We start from the raw sequence: 19259 nt of genomic DNA, 5'->3' as shown, positions 1-19259 counted from the left end.
AACCATCCCTACTCAAATGGATATCTATGAGTTTAAACAATAAGTAAACACATAAAAGGACATATAAATATTAATCTCTCATATACACAATGTATTTATGAAACTCTAAACCTCAATAGGGCCCATTACCTCTTATTTAGGATGGTTGGCTTTTTCCTTACTTTTAAACAGTGACCATGAGAGAGAAGTTGAAAAAGGAAAAATGGGACAGTTTGGGTAGCTGGGTTTACCCAAAAGAATGATTAACTTTTTTTCTTTTTGTTTTAAATACACAATACAATATCTGCTGATCGGTAAGACACAGTTGCAGACAGCGAAAGGAGGCAGACAGATTCCAAAACACACAATTGATACTAGGTAGAATGAATGAAGCAATATCAGCAGAAGGGCTTACTGCTGGTTAGTATGTATGTATGTGTTCCCTCCGTGCCCAAGCCACAGATGGTGGGAGTCTGTCCTTTTTTAGTTCAAGCTGTAGAAACTCATGCTTTTAGTTCTGGGGGTCTCCAATTCAATCCCCAGTGCTGGTCAAGATGACAGCCATCACATAAGTGGGGGCTACACCAGAATTTTAATCTGGACTTGCATGCAGCTTCTTATTTGAAATAACTATTTCCAGCTTTCTGACAGGTAGGGTTGCCAACTGTTTAATCACACAAATCCAAATACCCTTGCCCTGCCCCTTGCTCCACACCTTCCCAGGGACCCGTCCCCCCTCCTTCCATCGCTTGCTCTCCCCCACCTTCACCAGGTTGGGTGCAGGGCACAAGCCCTTGGAGGGAGTTTGAGTGCTAGAGGGGACTCAGGGCTGGGGTACAGGAGGGGTGAGGGCTCCGTTCGGGAGGCACTTACTTCAGGTGGCTGTGCAGCAGGGCTAAGGAAGGTTCCCTGCCTGCCCTGGCTCCACGTCACTCCCAGAAGAGGCCGGCAAGTCTCTACAGCCCCTGGGGGGACAGGGGGCTCCATACACTGCCCCCGCCCTGAGCACCGACTCCACAGCTCCCATTGGCCGGAGCCCACTGTACCACCCACTGGGAGCCACCCAAGGTAAGTGGGGCCAGGGGGCTTCACGCGCCACTTCCAGAAGCAGCCAGCATGTCTGGGGGGGCCAGGGGCTCCGCACGCTGCCTGCACCCGCAGGAGCTGCCCCCGCGGCTCCCATTGGCAGCACATCCTGGCCAATGGGTGCTGCAGAGTCAGGGCTGGAGGCGGGAGCAGCGCATGAAGACCCCCTACCTGCCCCCCAACAGCCACAGGGAGAGCCAAGGACCAGGGCAGACAGGGAACCTGCCTTAGCCCCGCTGCGCTGCTGGACTTTTAGTGGCCTAAAATCTCCTGGTTTGGCTTCAGTATCCTCAAAGAGATAGGGCCTGATTCCAGGAGACTCCTGGAGAAAGTGGGAGGGTTGGGAACCCTACTGATAGGGGTGAAAATGTCAGTTATTTATACTGATAGTACAGCTGAAGATTCAGCAACCTGTTTCCGTCCTTTTACAGACATTATAAAGTCACATTATCTACACTGTACTGGGTACATAAGTTAAAATCACTTCAGTTTAATAGTTTTGTTATACCAATAAAATAAAAACCAGCAGGATCTTATTAAAGGGAAAAAGGCAAAATACCACATTTATTGTGAATACAGAAAGAAACATAGTAAGCAGTTAGTTATAGCTATAACATTCCATTCAATCATACAAACACACACACACACAGGTTCTGCAAGGTTGTTATCATAGTTACCAGCCTTCGAGTTGCTCATGCCAAGCCACTGGCCAGGTGGCCTGGACATGAGGAGGGAGCAGGGCCTTGTCAGATGCTCATCTGATGCTCCTGGAAGTTGGTTTGCAGAATCAGACCCCAAAGTTCTCACTTTTTAGAGTCTATTTTTATAGGAATTTCTTCCTATGCCAGTCTATGGGAATTGCTTCATCATGCTGTTGCTGAATCAATCAGCAGATAACATCTTGGAGCCGTCAGGAATGTGCTATCTTGTTCTTTGGTTCTCCCATTCTTTAGGCTGTTGGGTGGATTCCAGTCTGCCCTCCGAGGGTCCTCTGGTTATTTCCACTTGGCGCCTTCTTCAGCCGATGGACACTGGATTCTTAGGCTGGCACCTCCCTGATCATTCAGTTATATCCACACCAAGCATCCATCCACATACATCCTCTATCTATATTTTAATCACAATTGTTAATACAACGAAAGGGCGGGGAGTCTCTGGGTGCTGTTTCTGTTGTTAGAGTATTGCTTTGAGTCTCTCTCTCTGTGAATTGCTTTGAGAACAGACTGTCTTAGAATGTACTAACACAATTAGCAGCTTGCAAGTTTCACACACAGAGGGAGAGAAACAGCACCAAAAACCAAGAGACCTCTTAATTAGTAATACCCTGGAATTTAAACTATGGGGAATCAAACTCATTTGTGATTTTAATACAGAACTTCTTTAATATGATCCAACAGTTTGCCTGTTATGTTATGGTTGCAGGGCAAAGCTGCGTTAAGACAGTCTTATACATTAAAAGGAACACACACAAAAATCCCGAACTAAAACCTTTGCCCCATTCACACCACCCAGAAAAACCTGAATAAGTTTCAGAACTGGTCCAGTAATATATATTTCCTGTGCAGACAGAGCCTCTATCAGGATAGACAGAAGTATAGAAGACATTGAACAATATTTCTTTCTATAAATGTTTATTCATTCTGTCCATGGAAAAGCCTCCTTTTTTCAAAAATAGTGGGAAACACAAGTTCCGCCAATCTATTGTTATTTATTGTAACGCTTAAGAGCCATACTCATGGACCACGACCCCACTGTGCTAGTTGCTATACAAATACAGAACACAAAGATGGTCCCTGCCCCAAAGGATTTGCAGTCTAAGACACGAGTTCATTAAATACCTCTGAGGGAGAAAGCTCTAAAATGCATATGATGTGACAGGAGAAACTGTACCAGGCCTCAGAAAAGCTGGAAGTCTGCTGACTGTGTTTATAGTATATATGTGAAACAGCTATTCGATTACTCTTCATGTTCTGATTCAGAGCTCTGCATAACAAACATTCCTTTAAATCCAGAAGAGAATGAAAGAGGAAAATTATGCAAAATCATGAAGAATGGACAGTCTCTTCACAAATCTGAAAGCTTTTTTTGCTATTTTTAAAAAGGAGAAGCCCTCACACTTGTCCCTCAGTCACTGAAATAAATCTGCTTAATATTTCTAGAGCAAACCACTTCTATTGGCAGTATACATCTCATTTACTATTTGCACTGTCAGAAGTTAACTAAAATACTTTGAAAGAAATAAAAATGTTTAAAATTGTAAGTAATTGGGAGTACTTGCATTACTTTAAAAAAATACAATACTGTAAGAGTTAATTTAAAAAAAAAAAAAACTGCCAACACAGGAATTGCCATACTGGAGCAGAATAGTGGCCCACCTAGTTTAGATCTTGTTAACAGGGGCCAGTGCCAGATGTTTCAAAAGAAAAAACTCTGCAGCAGTAGGCAGTTATATGAGAACCAAACCCCAGAAAAGTTTCCTTCTAACACCCAATCATTGTAAGTTGGTTGATGCCCAGAAGCATGGAGGTTTGCATCCCTTCTTAAGTTCTTGTTTAATAATTTTAAAAAAATATTTACTATAACAACTCAATTTCACAGTTCTGTGTTTCTCCTGCAAGGCTATACACACCCAAAGCAGTACAGAAAATTCAGTTTTTTAGGCTTTTTGATGAGCCTCTAGCATCTTCAACTATTTTAGTTAACACCCCCTACAAACACAGGTCCTAAAAGGTATGTAAATGGAGTCATAATTGGAGAGATTTCCAAATTCCCACAATTGGGTCACCTCTAAATCATTTTGAAGGATCCCTTTTCCTGTGATTACTCCTTCTGCCACTCCACATAGAAGCCCATCCAAAGCCATACCACCTCAGAGCGCTTTTCCTAAGTCTCTTGTAGCTCCTCCCCTACACTCAAATGCCTCTTCCCTTTTCCTTACCTCTCTCTGCCTTTCACCCTCTACTACAGGTGCCTGGGTTTAGCAAAAGAGCCTATTACTACCTGCTATTCATCACAGGCAGATAGATGGCCACCTTGCTGCTAGTAGGCCATCCATCCAGTTTTAAACCACAGTCCTGCTTTTGTAATGCACGTCCCACGTCTGGCATGGAGACAAAACCGGATGTGGCTTTGACAGTCAGGGACACCATTTTGAAGAGAGTGCTGGTCTGCCCCCCCACCAGCATGACCTTACATGTACCCTGGCAGTGTGACGTTCCTGGAAGCACCGGAACGTCCAGTATTTTGAGGATGCATAATTGGCCACCCTATTTCTGACATATGTTGCTTCCCCAGTTGACTGCTTCTGAGACTATTGTAGTAATTGGGGAACGAAGCAGTGGACAGGCAAAGACATCATCCCCCCTCCACTCAACAGTTCCTAGCAGTAGCAGAAACCACCTGCAGTGAACACGGACAATTGACAGCCTTCACTGCTCCCTGCTCTCTTCTCTGGCATTCCTACTGGTTCTACCCCACACCCCAGATCAAAGGAAAGGCAGCCCTTGCCACACAATGTTCCTTTTGCGGTAGCTTCTACAGGCCCCCCTGGACTCAAGTTTCCAAGTCCTGGCTGGTGTAGGATTTACACCTCTGAAAGAAAAGGAGGAAATTATTTTCAAGGGGTTTTTTAAGTGTGTTATTTGTATTCGAGACTAAATATTGTGTTCAGGAGCATAAACAGGCTTTTGGCTTTACTTACTTTTAAAAGTATTTCTGCTCACCTTTAAAGTCACTTAATATCTCATGTTAAGTCTTGCAGCTGATGCCAAGGATTCTATTACTAAGGCAACAATGAATTGTATGAATGGTGAGCCTTGACAAGTCCCACTGTATTCCTGATATCCTTTGTTCAATCAACTTTTCAGCCTTTTTTTGGTTGTGTGTTTGTATAGTGCCTAGCACGATAGTGCCCTATTCCATGCATGGGGCTCCTATGTGCTAACACAAAACAAAATAATTAAAGCCAAGAAATAGGCTGTAAAGGTTACTGATCCACTTACAGCATCAATTCATTATTCAAATCATTATTCAAAACCAGATGGAATTAGATGTCCAATTACTAGTGGTTTTCTGCCCTGCAGAACACCTTGATTGTAACAGTAACATTTTCACTATTTAAGAATACAATCAGCTCTAACAATTAAAGATCTTAGTTAGAACGGTATTCCTTGCACCTACTCACACTTCCCTTACAACTGCTGAATATTCCCCCCCCCCCCCGCACTGTTCATCATATCACATGCAGAGTAGCCACAATATTATTTTTGTTCTGGTTTCCACTTACCCTAGCAACATTTTTTGTCTTTAGCTCTTTTGTGCTCATTAGTCCTCCTACAAATAATGGGCAAGTGCCAAGAGCCCTGTAGCATCTAAACTTAAAAAAAAAAAAAAATCACAGACTCTTGCTCTGAAGCATGGACCATACAATCATGCAAGATAGTGGCTAGGATCCAGGGCCCATTAAAAAGCAATGAGAGTGTTGCCATTGACTGCAACAGGACCAAGCTATCACAAGATGCACATGTGTGAGGTGGGGAGAGGGGGAAGAACAGCTAACTAGCTTTATAATTAGCAACACATATCCATCATTTACTTTCCTTCCCTCCTTTTTCTTTTTCTCCCACTACAACCCTCCCATCAAAATAAATAATCACATCAGTAATTTGTTGTTTTAAATTATGCTTAGTGATGTGTACCAGAGTCAGAATGTCTAAGGAAAGTCATTTTAACAAATGCACAGTTAACATTAAAATAAAGAAAGTGGGTTACTATACCTGGGCTCCCGAGTCTTGAAATTCTTTGCCAGCTTCTGGGAATACATCATATGCAACAACAGGATATCCGTGTTTTACCAGGTTTTTTGCCATTGGATTTCCCATGTTACCCAGCCCAATGAATCCAACTGGGGTTTTGGAGGCCATTGCCCTAGAACACACTGATTTCAATACAATAAATTAATATTTTGGAGAAATATACCTTAAAACATAAGAATAAAATCTACTGAGCAATTTAACTGGCTTCTTTGAAACATGGGGGGTCCAGGGGGGGCAGGGAAGTAACTTCAAACCCAGTTATATTTAAGTTTCAAGTGGACAGATTTAAATCCTATTCATATAAAATGTAAACAGTGTCCCATTACTTTTTACCAATATAATCTCAGTCCGAGATAAAGCAATTTCACATTTTAAAAGCATTTCTCCATTTTAAATATTGGATTTCTTAAATTGAATATTAATGAATGATACCTAACCAATAACCCTGAAGACAGAAATCCCATTTAGCCACAGAACAGATAAGGTTGGTGAGGTAATATCTTTTACTGGATGAACTTCTGTTGGTGAGTGAGACAAGCTTTCATGCTACACAGATCTCTTCCTCAGGTCTGGGAAAGGTACTGAGTGTCACAGCTAAATACACCTCTACCCTGATATAATGCGGTCCGATATAACGCAAATTCGGATATAACATGGTAAAGCAGCGTGCCGGGAAGGAGGAGTGCTTTACCTCGTTATATCCAAATTTGCGTTACCGCAAGTGGTACCTCTGCGCCTGCCCCCCCACAACTTGCTGCGGCCCCCCCTCCCCAGCTCACCTCTGCTCCGCCTCCTCCCCGAGCGCACCACCACCACTCTGCTTCTCCCTCCCTCCCAGGCTTCCCGCGCCAAACAGCTGATTGGCACGGCAAGACTGTGAGGGAGGGAGGGAGAGGCGGAGCAGTGGCGGGGCGATCAGGGGAGAAGGCAGAGGCAGAGCAGAGGGGAGCTGGGGCGGGGAGCGGTTCCTCTCCCTACCCCGGTATTATGTGGTCTCACCTATAACACGGTAATATTTTTTGGCTTCCGAGGACCGCGTTATATTGGGGTAGAGGTGTATAAGGTCATAGAATGTATGACAACTACTTAAGCTAAGGAACTGTTCAAGGTGACATGGCCTGTTAACACCCCTGTAGTCATGGGAAAAAATGGGGAGTTAGTGGATTACAGATTGCTGTAATAAAAATCATAAATCCAATGTCTTTATTAAGACAATGGTACATAGCATCTAACAAAGTTATGATTTTAAACTCCCATGCTTGTCTTTTGAAAGCGTTGTGCAGATTTCCTTTGAAGATGAAGACTGATAGATCAGATAAAGAGGGATTACTTTTCAAAAAGTGTTCACCCACAGGTGATGTGGCATTTTGTCTTGTCATTTTCCTGCGTTAATTCATTTAGGAGCATATTGATTGTCTGGTTTCTCCCACATAGTTGTTATTGGGGCATTTAGTGCACTCCATGAGTTACACCACACATCGTGATAGTAATATGCAAGATTTTGAAAGGTGTTTTGTTGGGGATGTTGATCAAGGCAGCAGTGTAGACATGTCTGCCGGTTTTGCAACTGTTGTTGTGGCAGGGCCTGGTGCTACTCAGAGTTGGCATTTCCTGGTCTGTGGGGAGCTTGCTTCTGATGATTAGGTTGGAGAGGATGGGGGGTTGTTTGAAGACCAGAAGAGACGGTTAAGGAAAGATTTATTTCGTGGAGTACCTGTCCCAGGCCTGAGGAAGAGCTCTGTGTAGCTCAAAAGCTTGTCTCTCTCACCAATAGAAGTTGGTCCAATAAAAGATATTGCCTCACCCACCTTGTCTTTCTAATATCCCGGGACTGACATGGCTACAACACCACTGCATACAACAAAGGGGAAAGGTGTCAGGTGGCTGAAATAAAGGCTGCCTCTCGGAGACACAGAGGGCTCTCACAGAGGGACTAAGGACAAAGGGGGAGAGCTGGAGCCAGAAATGGATTCCAGCTTGGCTGGCTGACTGCACTGGCTTGGCCAGGATGTTGCATACATCATATGCAACAACAGGATATCCGTGTTTTACCTTTGCCTCTCTTTGCTAACCTAAGGACTTTCAGATTCTGTAGGCCAGGTGACTAATATATTACCTTGTTTTGAAAAGGCTACCTACTGTAGCTGCAAATACTCACTGAGAGCATTGCGCCATGAACGGGTACAGTACAAGCCTCCTGCGGGTGTGTAGCTTGGCTGAATTCACAGCAGGAAGGTCCAGTCTTGGAGGCCACGGGCCTGCCCCTTCAGAACTGTGTGAACCACTAGGGCTCGGCACACTAAAGAGGTCACGCCCATGAGACTGGTTATAAGCTAGGGCATAGACCTGACTTTGTGGATCTGTGAAAACCACCAATTCATTTCACATAGGTTGCCAAACCACTATCAGATGGTGACTGGTCACTACCGTCTGTGGCCAAATGTAAACCACTGAAAGAGAAAGTCTCCATGACACATTGTCAGTCCCTTGAACAATGGCATAAAGATTACTTATAAAATGCTACAGTCTTCACTGCAGGAGCAACTTTCAAAGAAGTACAAAAAAATAAGACAAAAATATAACATGATGTACAATGTACTAATACAGTGTGCTATGGCGGTTTATGGATACATGGAAAATAATGTAGTTTTCAGCCATTTTTAGCACAAGCTACTGTGTATGGGTATATAATGTCAGGCAATGCATAATTCCCATAAATACCAATGTATAATAATTCCTTTCTAATCATTCTAAACTAAAATAATCCTAGCTCAATGCTAGGGCAGATGCCAGTTTTTAGGTCTTACTGCCAGTTACAAAAAAGACAATTTTTCCTTGAAAGGAAGAGAAAAATCACTTGTTTTAATGTTTAATCTGAATGAGAAGACCAAACAGACTATGAGGATAATAAATTAAACTATCCAAATTCAAAAGAAAAATTGCATATCCTATGCTTAGCCTTTCAGATGTCACATTGCTTAAAGAAGAATCTTTCTTAGTTCAGAAAACACTTCATTCATTATTTTAAAGGTTTTTTCTGACTTTAAAGTGCCTTCTTAGCTAAAAACAGTCAGGCTCTCATTTATACCACTATTTTGTTAGTGTCATATTTAATAAGTCAGGTGTATCAAGAGGACTCCTGTTAAGCCCTGGTTTCCACAAATGCCAACAACAATGATCTGGCTGGATAAATATTGCCAGTTTTTGTTTTTGTTTTTTAAAAAGACTACACTGTAATTTATAAACACGTTCTAATATCTATATGTCCAAGTATGCAAAGAGCAAATCACTATAAAACATGCCAAACATAAAAAACAACTGAACATACACCCCTGACCATACTCTTCTTGAAATCTAGTCCTCTCTTGGACTCTGTGATTCTGACCTCTCCTGGTTCTCCTCCTGTCTTTCTAATTGCTCCTCTCATACACCCCCTCCCGCAACTTCCTGTGGGGATTTCACAGGGCACTATCCTTAGTCACCATCCCTTTTCCATCTATACATTATCTCTGGGTAATCTCGTCCACAAACACAAATTCAAGTACAGTCTCTATGCTGATGACTAAGGCTAAGATTTTGTCATGGATGTTTTTAGTAAAAGACACAGACAGGTCACAGGCAAAAAAGAAAATTCACAGAAGCCGTGATCTGTCCATGACTTTTATTAAAAATATCTGTGACAAAGTGGAGATCTATGGGTCCCCACACCGACCTGAAGCAGGGCAGTGCACAGGGGCTAGGAGCTGCCTTCAGCAGCTGGGGACTGTGCAGTACCCCTGCTGCCAGCAGCTCTGGGGGCCCACAACGGCCAGGAGCTTGGGGGTTCTCCCAGCCACAGCCAGGAGCTGCAGGGGGTTTCCTACTGCTTGCGGAGGCCAGGAGCTTGGGGGTTTCCCCACTGCCCATGGCATCTGGGAGCTCGGGGGTTCCCCTTCTGTTTGCAGCAGCTGAGAGCTGTGAGGTACCCCACCACCCACAGCGGCCAGGAGCTGCAGGGGCCACTAGAGGCAGTCGGGGTACCCCACAGCTCCCTGCCCACATGGGCAGTGGGGGGATCCTGCAGCTCCCAACCACCACAGGCTGAACGCATGGAGGTCGCTGGAAGTCACGGATTCCGTGATTTCTATGACCTCCGTGACTAAATTGTAGCCTTACTGATTACTCACAGATCTTTCTCGCCAAACTACAATCTCAGCCTGACATCTCCTCATGGAGGTCTTGCCATCAGCTCAAGCTCAATACAGCTAAAACAAACCTTGTCCTCCTGCACCCACTAGATTATTTCTCAATCACTGTAGGCAACACCAACCTGCCTGTCACTCAGGCCTGTAACCTGCAAGTTATCTTTGACTCTGACATCTTTCTGGGTCCTTTATCCAGGCTTTATCTAAACCTTGCAGATTCTTTCTGCATAACAGATCTAAGATATGGCCTATCCCATCAATCCACACAGGTAGTGCTCTCATCCAGGCATCATCTCAGTTACAACAGCACCCTTCTCTCTGGCCTTGACAAATGCAGTCTTGCCCTACTCATATCCATTCAGAATGCTGCTGCAAAGATCATTTTCCTAGCGCATCATTTTGAACATGTTACTCCTCTCTTTGCATCCTTCCACTGGCACCCCTTTCTCCACTGCATCAAACGTTAAGGTATTTATCTTCACTTTCAAGGCCCTTCACAACCCATCCCCACTATAGCTACCATCTCATTCACTATCGAGAAGTCTACTTCTGCCTCCAATCGCCCATTTGTTAATTTTTCAAACAACCACCTTTGAGTGCTTTCTCCTATGCTGCTCCATGCACTAGGGAGGAGCTCTTCATAAACATTTGTAAAATTACTTCATTAAAACTCTCCTTTGCTGTGATGCCTAAAAAACAACCCCAAAGAAAAAAACCAACCTAAAACTTGACAATGGTTAATCTGCTGGTGTGCTGAGACCTCTGCCTATCATATTGACTGATACTGTCTCATTATTTACTAATACTCTACTATTTGTCTACATCCATTTATTGTCTCTTGTCCTATATTTAGATTGTAAGCTCTTAGGGGCAGGGACCATTTTTGTTCTGTGTCTGTACAGCCCCTAGCACAATGGGGTCCTGGTTCCTGACTAGGGCTTCTAGGTGCTATGGCGATATAAATAACAAAAACAGACAGTCTGATATACTAATTGGAACACATTTTAATGCATGGAAAACTGGATATTTTCCAAGTTATAAGGTAAGTTACATCATAGTTTTTATTTCTTATAGAATTTTGGGTTATTACACCAGTAGTTAAACCAATATTGAATTAGCCACATTAAGAATAATACAACTTCACTTACAACTTTGAAAATATCCAATTTCCCCTGTATTTCAATCCAGGAAAACCTATTAAAATAAACTGCCAAAGTTGCTTAGTAGAGGCTGTTTTCAACTAAAGGTATTTAAAACTTTGATTTACTTTAAAAGTGGTCTCTTGAGATAGAGGATTGCTGATTGGACGTGGTTTGGAGGGAAGCATCATTGTAGCAAGATCCACTTCCCATATCCATATTCTAGACAGAAGAGGCACAATAAATATGTCAGATTTAAAATATTCAAATCATCCAACTTTAGAGATAGGCTGATAATTGATTTTTCTGTTCCCTGGCAGTTCTGAAAAACTGGGGAAAAAAATTTGGTTTGAGTTGAACTGAAGCCAAAAAAACTGAAAAATTTCAGCAAAATGTTTTTCAATCAATTTCAGGTCAAATGAATCCTGAATTTTTTGGCTGGTGGCAGCAGACTTCTTATAACCATCATCCCAGGGGTTAGAGCAGTCACCTGAAAGGTCCAGGTTCCTTTCCTCCCTCCGCTGGGTATAGAGCCAGGATTTGAACTTGGGTCCACCATATTGGAGAAGAGAGACCTAACCACTGAGCTCTGGGATATTCTGGAGCAGATCTCTCTCAACCTTCCCTGTTAAAAACTGTTCTAGTTTTTAATAAATAAATAGCGAGCAAGGACTTGAACTCGGTGAGTGCCATGACAATCATGCTATAGAACCACACACTCTCTCTTTGTCCCTATTACTATATAAATGACAATTAATAGTTATTGAGAAATAGTCTGCACTAGAAGTGCTACAATGGCGCAGCTATGCCACTGTAGTGCATCTGGTGAAGACCTTCCATGCTGATGTAAGAGAGCTCTCCCGTCACCATAACTACTACACCTCCGTGAGAGGCGGAAGCTATGTTGTCAGGAGAACATCTCCCGCCGACATAGCTCTGGTGTGGACAGTGCTTCGGTCGCTGTAATTTGTGTGGCTCAGGGTGGTAGCTTTTTCACTCCAGAGCAATGTATGTTATATTGACATAAGCGGTAGTGTAGATCTGCCCTGAGCTAGACAGAGAGAGAAAGGATCTATACCCTGGTGGTTAGGATACTCACCTAGTACATGGGAGAGTCAAATTCAAGTTCCTGCTCTAATGACCAGATAGTCATAGAAAATGGAACAGCTTCAATAGGAGAAATTGAGGAAGACCTGTCCCCAGAATATCCCATAGCTTAGTGGCTAGGGCACTCTCCTGTAATGTAGGAAACTCAAGTTCAAATCCCTTCTCTACATCAGGCAAAGGGAGGAACTGAAAGGCCTCCCACAGCCCAGAGGAGTGCTCTAATCACTGAGCTAAGGTTTTAAGGGAGGCCACTTCCTCCTCCTCCGAGTCCTCAATAAAAAAAAGTTTGGCCCTAAACTATTTGACAAGTTTGTGAATAATTTTCAGTTGATCAAACTGCACATTTTGGCAAATAAACTATTTGTACAAATTTTTTACCCAGCTCCTAACAAAGTTAAATTACCCTTCACTTATCAGGAACAGAACCACAAACATTGGTTAAGCATATGGGTCTGAAATTCACTGCTGGCATAAGCATAGGTACAACTCTTAATTCTGGTGGAATTGTGTATACATACAGCAGAAGTTAACTTGGCTTGGTTACAATGTCTTCAGGCTCAATAGCTGAAATACTTCCAATTGCTCTGTTGTCATGAAGAAACTCTTGGCTAGGCCTTCCCTTCATTTTACTCAAAAACAAAAACTCTGATCCTGCAATCAAATCTGTGCAGGCAGACCCTTTCTCCTATTTACTTGGAGGACCTACCTGTACTGATCCAGTTGCAGGATCATGGCCTTAGAATGGAAGGATTTCAAGACTATTGAGTTGTAGCTCACAAAAGCTTATGCTCAAATAAATTGGTTAGTCTCTAAGGTGCCACTAGTACTCCTTTTCTTTTTATAAATTTAAATGTTTCTCTTTTGAGTCTACTACTACTAAAATACTCTCTGATTTCACAATTTTGTTGAAGAATTCTATAAAACTGAGTGAATCTCTGAATGCCTGTTTCTTGATTAACATTAACAGGCAATCAATGGGTAAGATACTTCCAGTGTAGATGCCCCCTTGCCTTAATTTCCTCATGAGGTAAGTATTATTTTACAGACACTGGGCTGTTGTGAGGATTCATAAACAATGTTTGTACGTTAAAGATAAAAATGTAACTACTAAATATTTTTTTTCCAAACATGCACGTAATGTTACAATTCACATTTGACCCTGTGATTAAAGTACTATATTGGGTTTGTTCTCTTTTGATCCCACTTACCATTAGGCTAATAGAGCTAATCTGCAGTAGAACACTAAAAGTTAGTGGTGCTTCAGTCAACTGTACAGCATCAACAGAAGCACCAACTAATTGAGTAGGTCCACGTTACCAACCCTGAATTGATATAAGGTTCGTTTGTGTCCACAACAGGGCTGCCTAACACAGATTCAGTGGGGATGGGGAGAGGGCTGTTATCTTTGATAAAAAGAACAGCACTCCCTCAGTTGGCAAAAACTTCTTAGTTTGCTAGCAAAGCCTCTCCACTATCCCAATATACCTGCTTCAGCAACCAGCAGTCCCACCCGAGAAGTGCCTCCCAGAAAGGGTTTCCCCCATCATGACCCCAAATATTTTAATCTCAGTCTCTCTCGCCCCTCCCCTTCCATCCATCCAGCTGGAAATTACCAGATGAAACTGCACATCTTGGCCATCTGATACCCTCATACAGACATGTCCACAACCAAAATACTCTCCCTACATGTTTCTCTCTCAGCTAAATTTATGCCTCCAGTACAAATGTACAAAGTCAGCAATCCAGCTGTGGTTTGCCAGCTGCAAGCAGCAGTTCAAACAAGCCACTAGGGAACTCACAGCAAGTGTGCTAAGGAGCTTCACTGGGTGAGGCAGCTGACAGATCTGAGAACTGTCACAGCTGACAACCAGTCATGACACTATGGACATTACAATCAACTGATCTCTCTAAAACCAGGCAAACCCTTAGACTAATCAGAATTAACAAGGGAGGATGACAAAACTAATGTGTGCGTAGAAAGACAGGGAAGAAGAGAAGAGAACATACGAATGACTGGCACTGCCTTTAATAGGCAACTGTAAATTCCATTTAAGGCACCCAATCCTGCAAACACTTCTCACAGTCAATGGGACTTTATGATAATCACATGTAAGTGTTTGCAGCAGAATCAACTTAAGCACCTAGGATATATCTACACTGCACTATAAGACTGTGCTTAAGCTTGGGTTCAAGGTTAACCCCCCCTTGTATCCACACTGCTATTGCACCAACCCAGGGCTCAGACCCAGGGTCCAAGCCCTACTGTTTTGCAGCGTAGGCATGTCCTGGGACTCATGTCCTGGGAGTCTGCCAGATGTATTCCACAGGTCAACTTCCTTAGTCCTTTCTATCCCAACAATCTGTAATGGACTCTGTTGAAAATGGAAGCCACCCCCACTCCTTGAAGTATGGCAGTTGCTCCCATCAGCATTAACCCATTCTCTTCTGATCTCCGAGCTGCAAGCTGATTGGCGAGCCTCCTGGCAATGGAGGCTGAGCAGAGCAAGTCTTTTGCAAAGCATGCTGCTTTATGGTTATGGGAGCACAGCCAAATTTTGGTGAATCTCTGGTGCAAGGCCAGAGAAACTGGTCAGCACAGGCACCATGAATGACCTGGCATACCAGCAGACAGTTAAAAAGCTGGCAGCTTTGCAGATTTTCAGGATAGGTGATCAGTTTAGGGAGCGTATTAAGACGCTGAAGAGCAAGTACTTGAAGACCAGGGACAAGAACCACACCTCTGGCAACTCTCCAACAACATGCCCATTTTATGAGGAGTTTCACTCGGTGCTGGACACGGAGTGCCTGGGTGCTGGGCACCAAACCAACTGTGCTTCATGATGACTGGGATGGTGCCCAGCTGGCCCCTGAATCTATCATGGGGACTGATGGGAGCCAGCAGCAGGCTCTGAGTGAGGTGCATGAAGTGACTATTTATGAAATCAGTCCCTAGCAGACTGTGGATCAGGATCAATGGCAAATTCTAGGTCCCTATTAGGAAGAGCCATTTGATTCCCCCACCTCCGAGGAACAGACCGCTGCTGAGCCTGCGGCAAACCTGGTAGAGACAGAAGCCACCCCAGATGCCAGTAAGTGTAGGACTTCAATTTACAGCTAATTACAATAATAAGAGGGATTTCTGCTCTAAGAAGCAATGCAAAAATTACAGTAAGCCCCAGCTACCAGCGTGTTCACTACTGGCAGATTGTATCACAGCATCTTGGCATTTCCCCTTCCCTGCCATCCTACCATATGGAATTCAAAATGGTGACTGGGAATTTCAAACATTTATAAAGAGGCATAAAGGGCATTTTCATTGTAAAGTAACCAGTGCTTGCCACGGTCATTCATGTTCTCCTTTCAATAGTAAGGGCTTGAAATTTGCCACTCTGTAATCATTTCTCCTCTGTCTATGGAGCCCCACCTGGAAACAGTGCACTCAGTGTGTGTGTGTTTGGAAAACAGTCTTCTATTTCCAAATCTAGTCCATTTCAGTTAGAGATATTCCATGATGTTTTCAGGTCACAAAATCATTTCTCCCAAGTCCGAGTGAGGTGTCCATTTTTACCCAGAACTTGTACTAAGTGCAGAGAGGAGGAACGCTGTAGAGTTCTGCATGTTTGCATGCAGCAACAACAGGGTAAACCATGTGTGAGATAATACAGCATCCTGTTAATTCCCTCAGAAACTCTGACCCAGTCCTGGTTGCTCAGAGCTACAAATGTTTTCTTAAGCAGGAACTCCATACAGTCAAATAGAGAGAAGGGTGTATTTGACAGGTCCTCCTTTAAGCCCACTCCACTCACAGATGTGCTGTTTGATCACTATACGTTTGAATACACTGCAGGTTTCTCACCAGCAGCTTGGAATAACTTCGCCCTTTGCCCCACAAGAACTGTTATGTCCTCCAAAATGTGAAAGGCCTGAAACGATAGTGCCCTTGCTGCAAAAGGCTCTCTCTATCTGCACCCCCCGCAGAAAAAAGGTTGTAATTTTAACTTTACTATTGTCTCTAAAGTTAACAAGGCTGTGTCCAGAGAAAGTACATGGACTGAAGCATTCCTTCACAATATATGATGGTTCAGTTGAGAAATGTAACATTTTACGTCCATGAGATTCCACGAAAATTAATTCTGTGATCCTCCACTGACCTATTTTAGACAATAACCCTCTACTTCTTGTCCTATTTCAGGGCCTCTCAACCTCTATTGCCTGCTGTTCATTGGGAACTCAATCCTGGCCCAACATACCCAGTGACAAGCAGGCAGAGAGGCTGAGACTTGCAATCCGAGTGAAGGACAAGGTTTCAGAGATTGAGCAGACGCTTGCAAAGCAGTTCCTGTGACAGGAACAGCGGCTAAGGGGGAGGACCGAGCTCAACAGAGAGAACTGTTTCATCAACTTAAGTTCATCATGGCTGCAAGAGCACTGGCTCCTGCTGCCTCCCTACACGATGGCCTGATTCCCCTGCATTGTACCTCAGGCATGCAGTAGCTTGGATAACTATGTCAGGGTGGCCCAAGCATTCAGGCCTCATGAGCAGCTGGCTATGCAGCTTTCCTTCTTCAACCCCTCTTCTGTGGATACCTGCAACTCCCTGTCCCAGTGCCAAGCGAGCAGAAAACAGGAAAAGAAGGGGGGGAAAGAATGCAGGGCCAGGAAGCATATAGCAGTCAGGGGGTTGGGTTGGGTTTGCACCATTTTCAGGGGAAGGGAATAACGTTCTTCTGGTATGTGTTCTGGTGTGTTGTAATGGCAGCTGGTCTGTCCAGCACTGAGTGACACTTGTACTGTTTTAATATGTGTTTACAAACAAAGCCTTTTAGGTCTTCAAGAAAGTGTATTGCTATCATTGCCTCACTTGACAATCATGATTTCAGATAATAAACTATACATAAGCAAACACTATTCCTCTATTTACCAAAGGTACAGCAATTCACATTTCAATAAATTCTATACATAAACCCATGCTGCCCCCAATTCATTAATTATGTCATTCATAATTGCATTGGATGGCAATCAACCCATACACCTTCCAAAGCACTAGACATTTAATTAGCCACTTTCCGCCCCCAAAAGCACATTCGTACAGGTACTATTCCCTTTCGTCCATTGGGCCATGTAAGTCCATAATATGAGAACACAATGTATCCCTGACTTCTGCTGCCTGGGTGCAACCAGCTCCCACACTGATAGCTGCACTTGCTGGCTGAGGGTACCAATCCAGCAGCCCCTCACTGTCATAGGTCCATTCAGGGGGAAATGGCTCACCTCTAGCTTCACAAAGGTTGTGAGGAGCACAGCAAACTACTGTAATGCAGACAGCATTGATGACACTGGTATCCAAATGGGTCTGTAGACATCTCCAACGTGATTTTAATTTGCCAAAAGCACATTCAACAGCTATTCTACATGTGCTGAGAGTGTAATTAAACCCATCTTTTACCAGGGTAGTTGTTTGAGCATTGGCCTGCTAAACCCAGGGTTGTGAGTTCAATCCTTGAGGGGGCCATTTAGGGATCTGGGGCAAAAATTGGGGATTGGTCCTGCTTTGAGAAGGGGGTTGGACTAGATGACCTCCTGAGGTCCCTTCCAACCCTGATATTCTATTAAACAAATCAGGGTATGCTTTCATAAACCAAGGCAAAAGTGGTTATTCAGGGTTCTCCAGAATAACGATGGGGACAGGAACTCTGTTTATGTCAATATCATTTGGTGACAATAGTGTCACAGTCTGTCCATGAATGTAGACTCCTAAGCAGCAAAAAACTGGCATTATGAACTTTTCCAGTACAGCCCACGTTGATATTCCTAAGCCTCTGTGGTCCAGGAGGACCTGCATAACAATGTACTAATACCCTTTACAGTTTATGTATTCCTTGAGGAGGACAAACTGTTGGCACAAGTCCTATCAATGGTCCCGGCACAGTAGGAAACCCCATTCTCTTAAAGCCAGCAGTTCCTCCGGAATATCTTTAATGCCCGTCACCTCAGATACCTCTGCCACCATTTTACCCACAGCTTACTGTTTGTCAATGAACTTGTAGCAGTCCAGGGCAGCCAGCTTCCAGACAGTTATAGCAACCCACTTCTGGACTGGCAAAGCTGACCTCAGTTGTCTCTCTTAATATTGAACGGCAGGAGCAAGCGGCTCCAAAGCTCCAGAAATGTAGCTTTCTTCATGCGAAAGTTCTGGACCCACTGCTGGTCATCCTAGAGCTTCATGATGATGTGTTCCCACCAGTCTGTGATTGTGGCCCTGCGCCAGAAGCACTGGTCTATGTAGAGAGCATCAGTGACTATGCCAGTTGTACTGAGCAGCATCTGTCAGTGTAAGTCTACCATGCCATGCCAAGGTATTCTTCCTTCTCTTCTGCCTCCACCTCCTCCTCTATCAGGAAAATCTAACAGGTACTTTTGGTGGAGCAGAAAACATCACCGAAACGTCCACCAGTGCCTCACAAATGCTATGCCAGTTTCCTGACACAGGAGTGAAAACACAAGGAAGAGAAGTTCTTCAAAAAGGTGCATCCTCCATGCTGCTGCCTCCAGTAGCTGGGAGCACACAGACCAAAATGACTGCGCAGAAGGCTGTGTTGGCAGACTGTTCAAACTTCCTGTAACATGCAGGGCGGACAGTAAAGTTTTCCCCACAGTGCATCACAGTGATAGTGTAGAGTAGCCACATTTCAGGAGGGTGCAACAGACTCTGGGATATGGTTGGTTTGATTTAGGTCTGCGTGCTGCAGTGTGGACACCAGACCCCAGGTTCAACACGGGTTAGAAAAGTCTTAATACAGGGTTAAAAAACAGTGAACATAAGAAGAGCCATACTGGGTCAGACCAAAGATCCATCCAGACAAGTATCCTGTCTACCGACAGTGGCTAATGCCAGGTGCCCCAGAGGGAGTGAGAGGTAATGATCTCGTGATCTCTCTCCTGCCATCCAT

General features: G+C 43.8%; 1 protein-coding gene across 1 annotated transcript in view; it reads right to left on the bottom strand.

The window, feature by feature from the left end:
- The window catches only part of HIBADH (3-hydroxyisobutyrate dehydrogenase), a 129685-nt gene that overhangs the window by 107823 nt on the left and 2603 nt on the right, over positions 1–19259 (bottom strand). Inside the window, exon 2 of the mRNA XM_048838455.2 lies at positions 5841–6001. Within this exon, the coding sequence (XP_048694412.1) occupies positions 5841–6001 (161 nt within the window). The remainder of the gene's footprint in view (positions 1–5840; positions 6002–19259) is intronic.

Source organism: Caretta caretta, chromosome 2 (genome assembly GCF_965140235.1).
Source record: "Caretta caretta isolate rCarCar2 chromosome 2, rCarCar1.hap1, whole genome shotgun sequence".
In the NCBI taxonomy this organism is placed as follows: Eukaryota; Metazoa; Chordata; order Testudines; family Cheloniidae; genus Caretta; species Caretta caretta.
The sequence above is the reverse complement of the archived record's forward strand: the minus strand, read 5'-3'. Positions and strand labels throughout refer to the sequence as shown.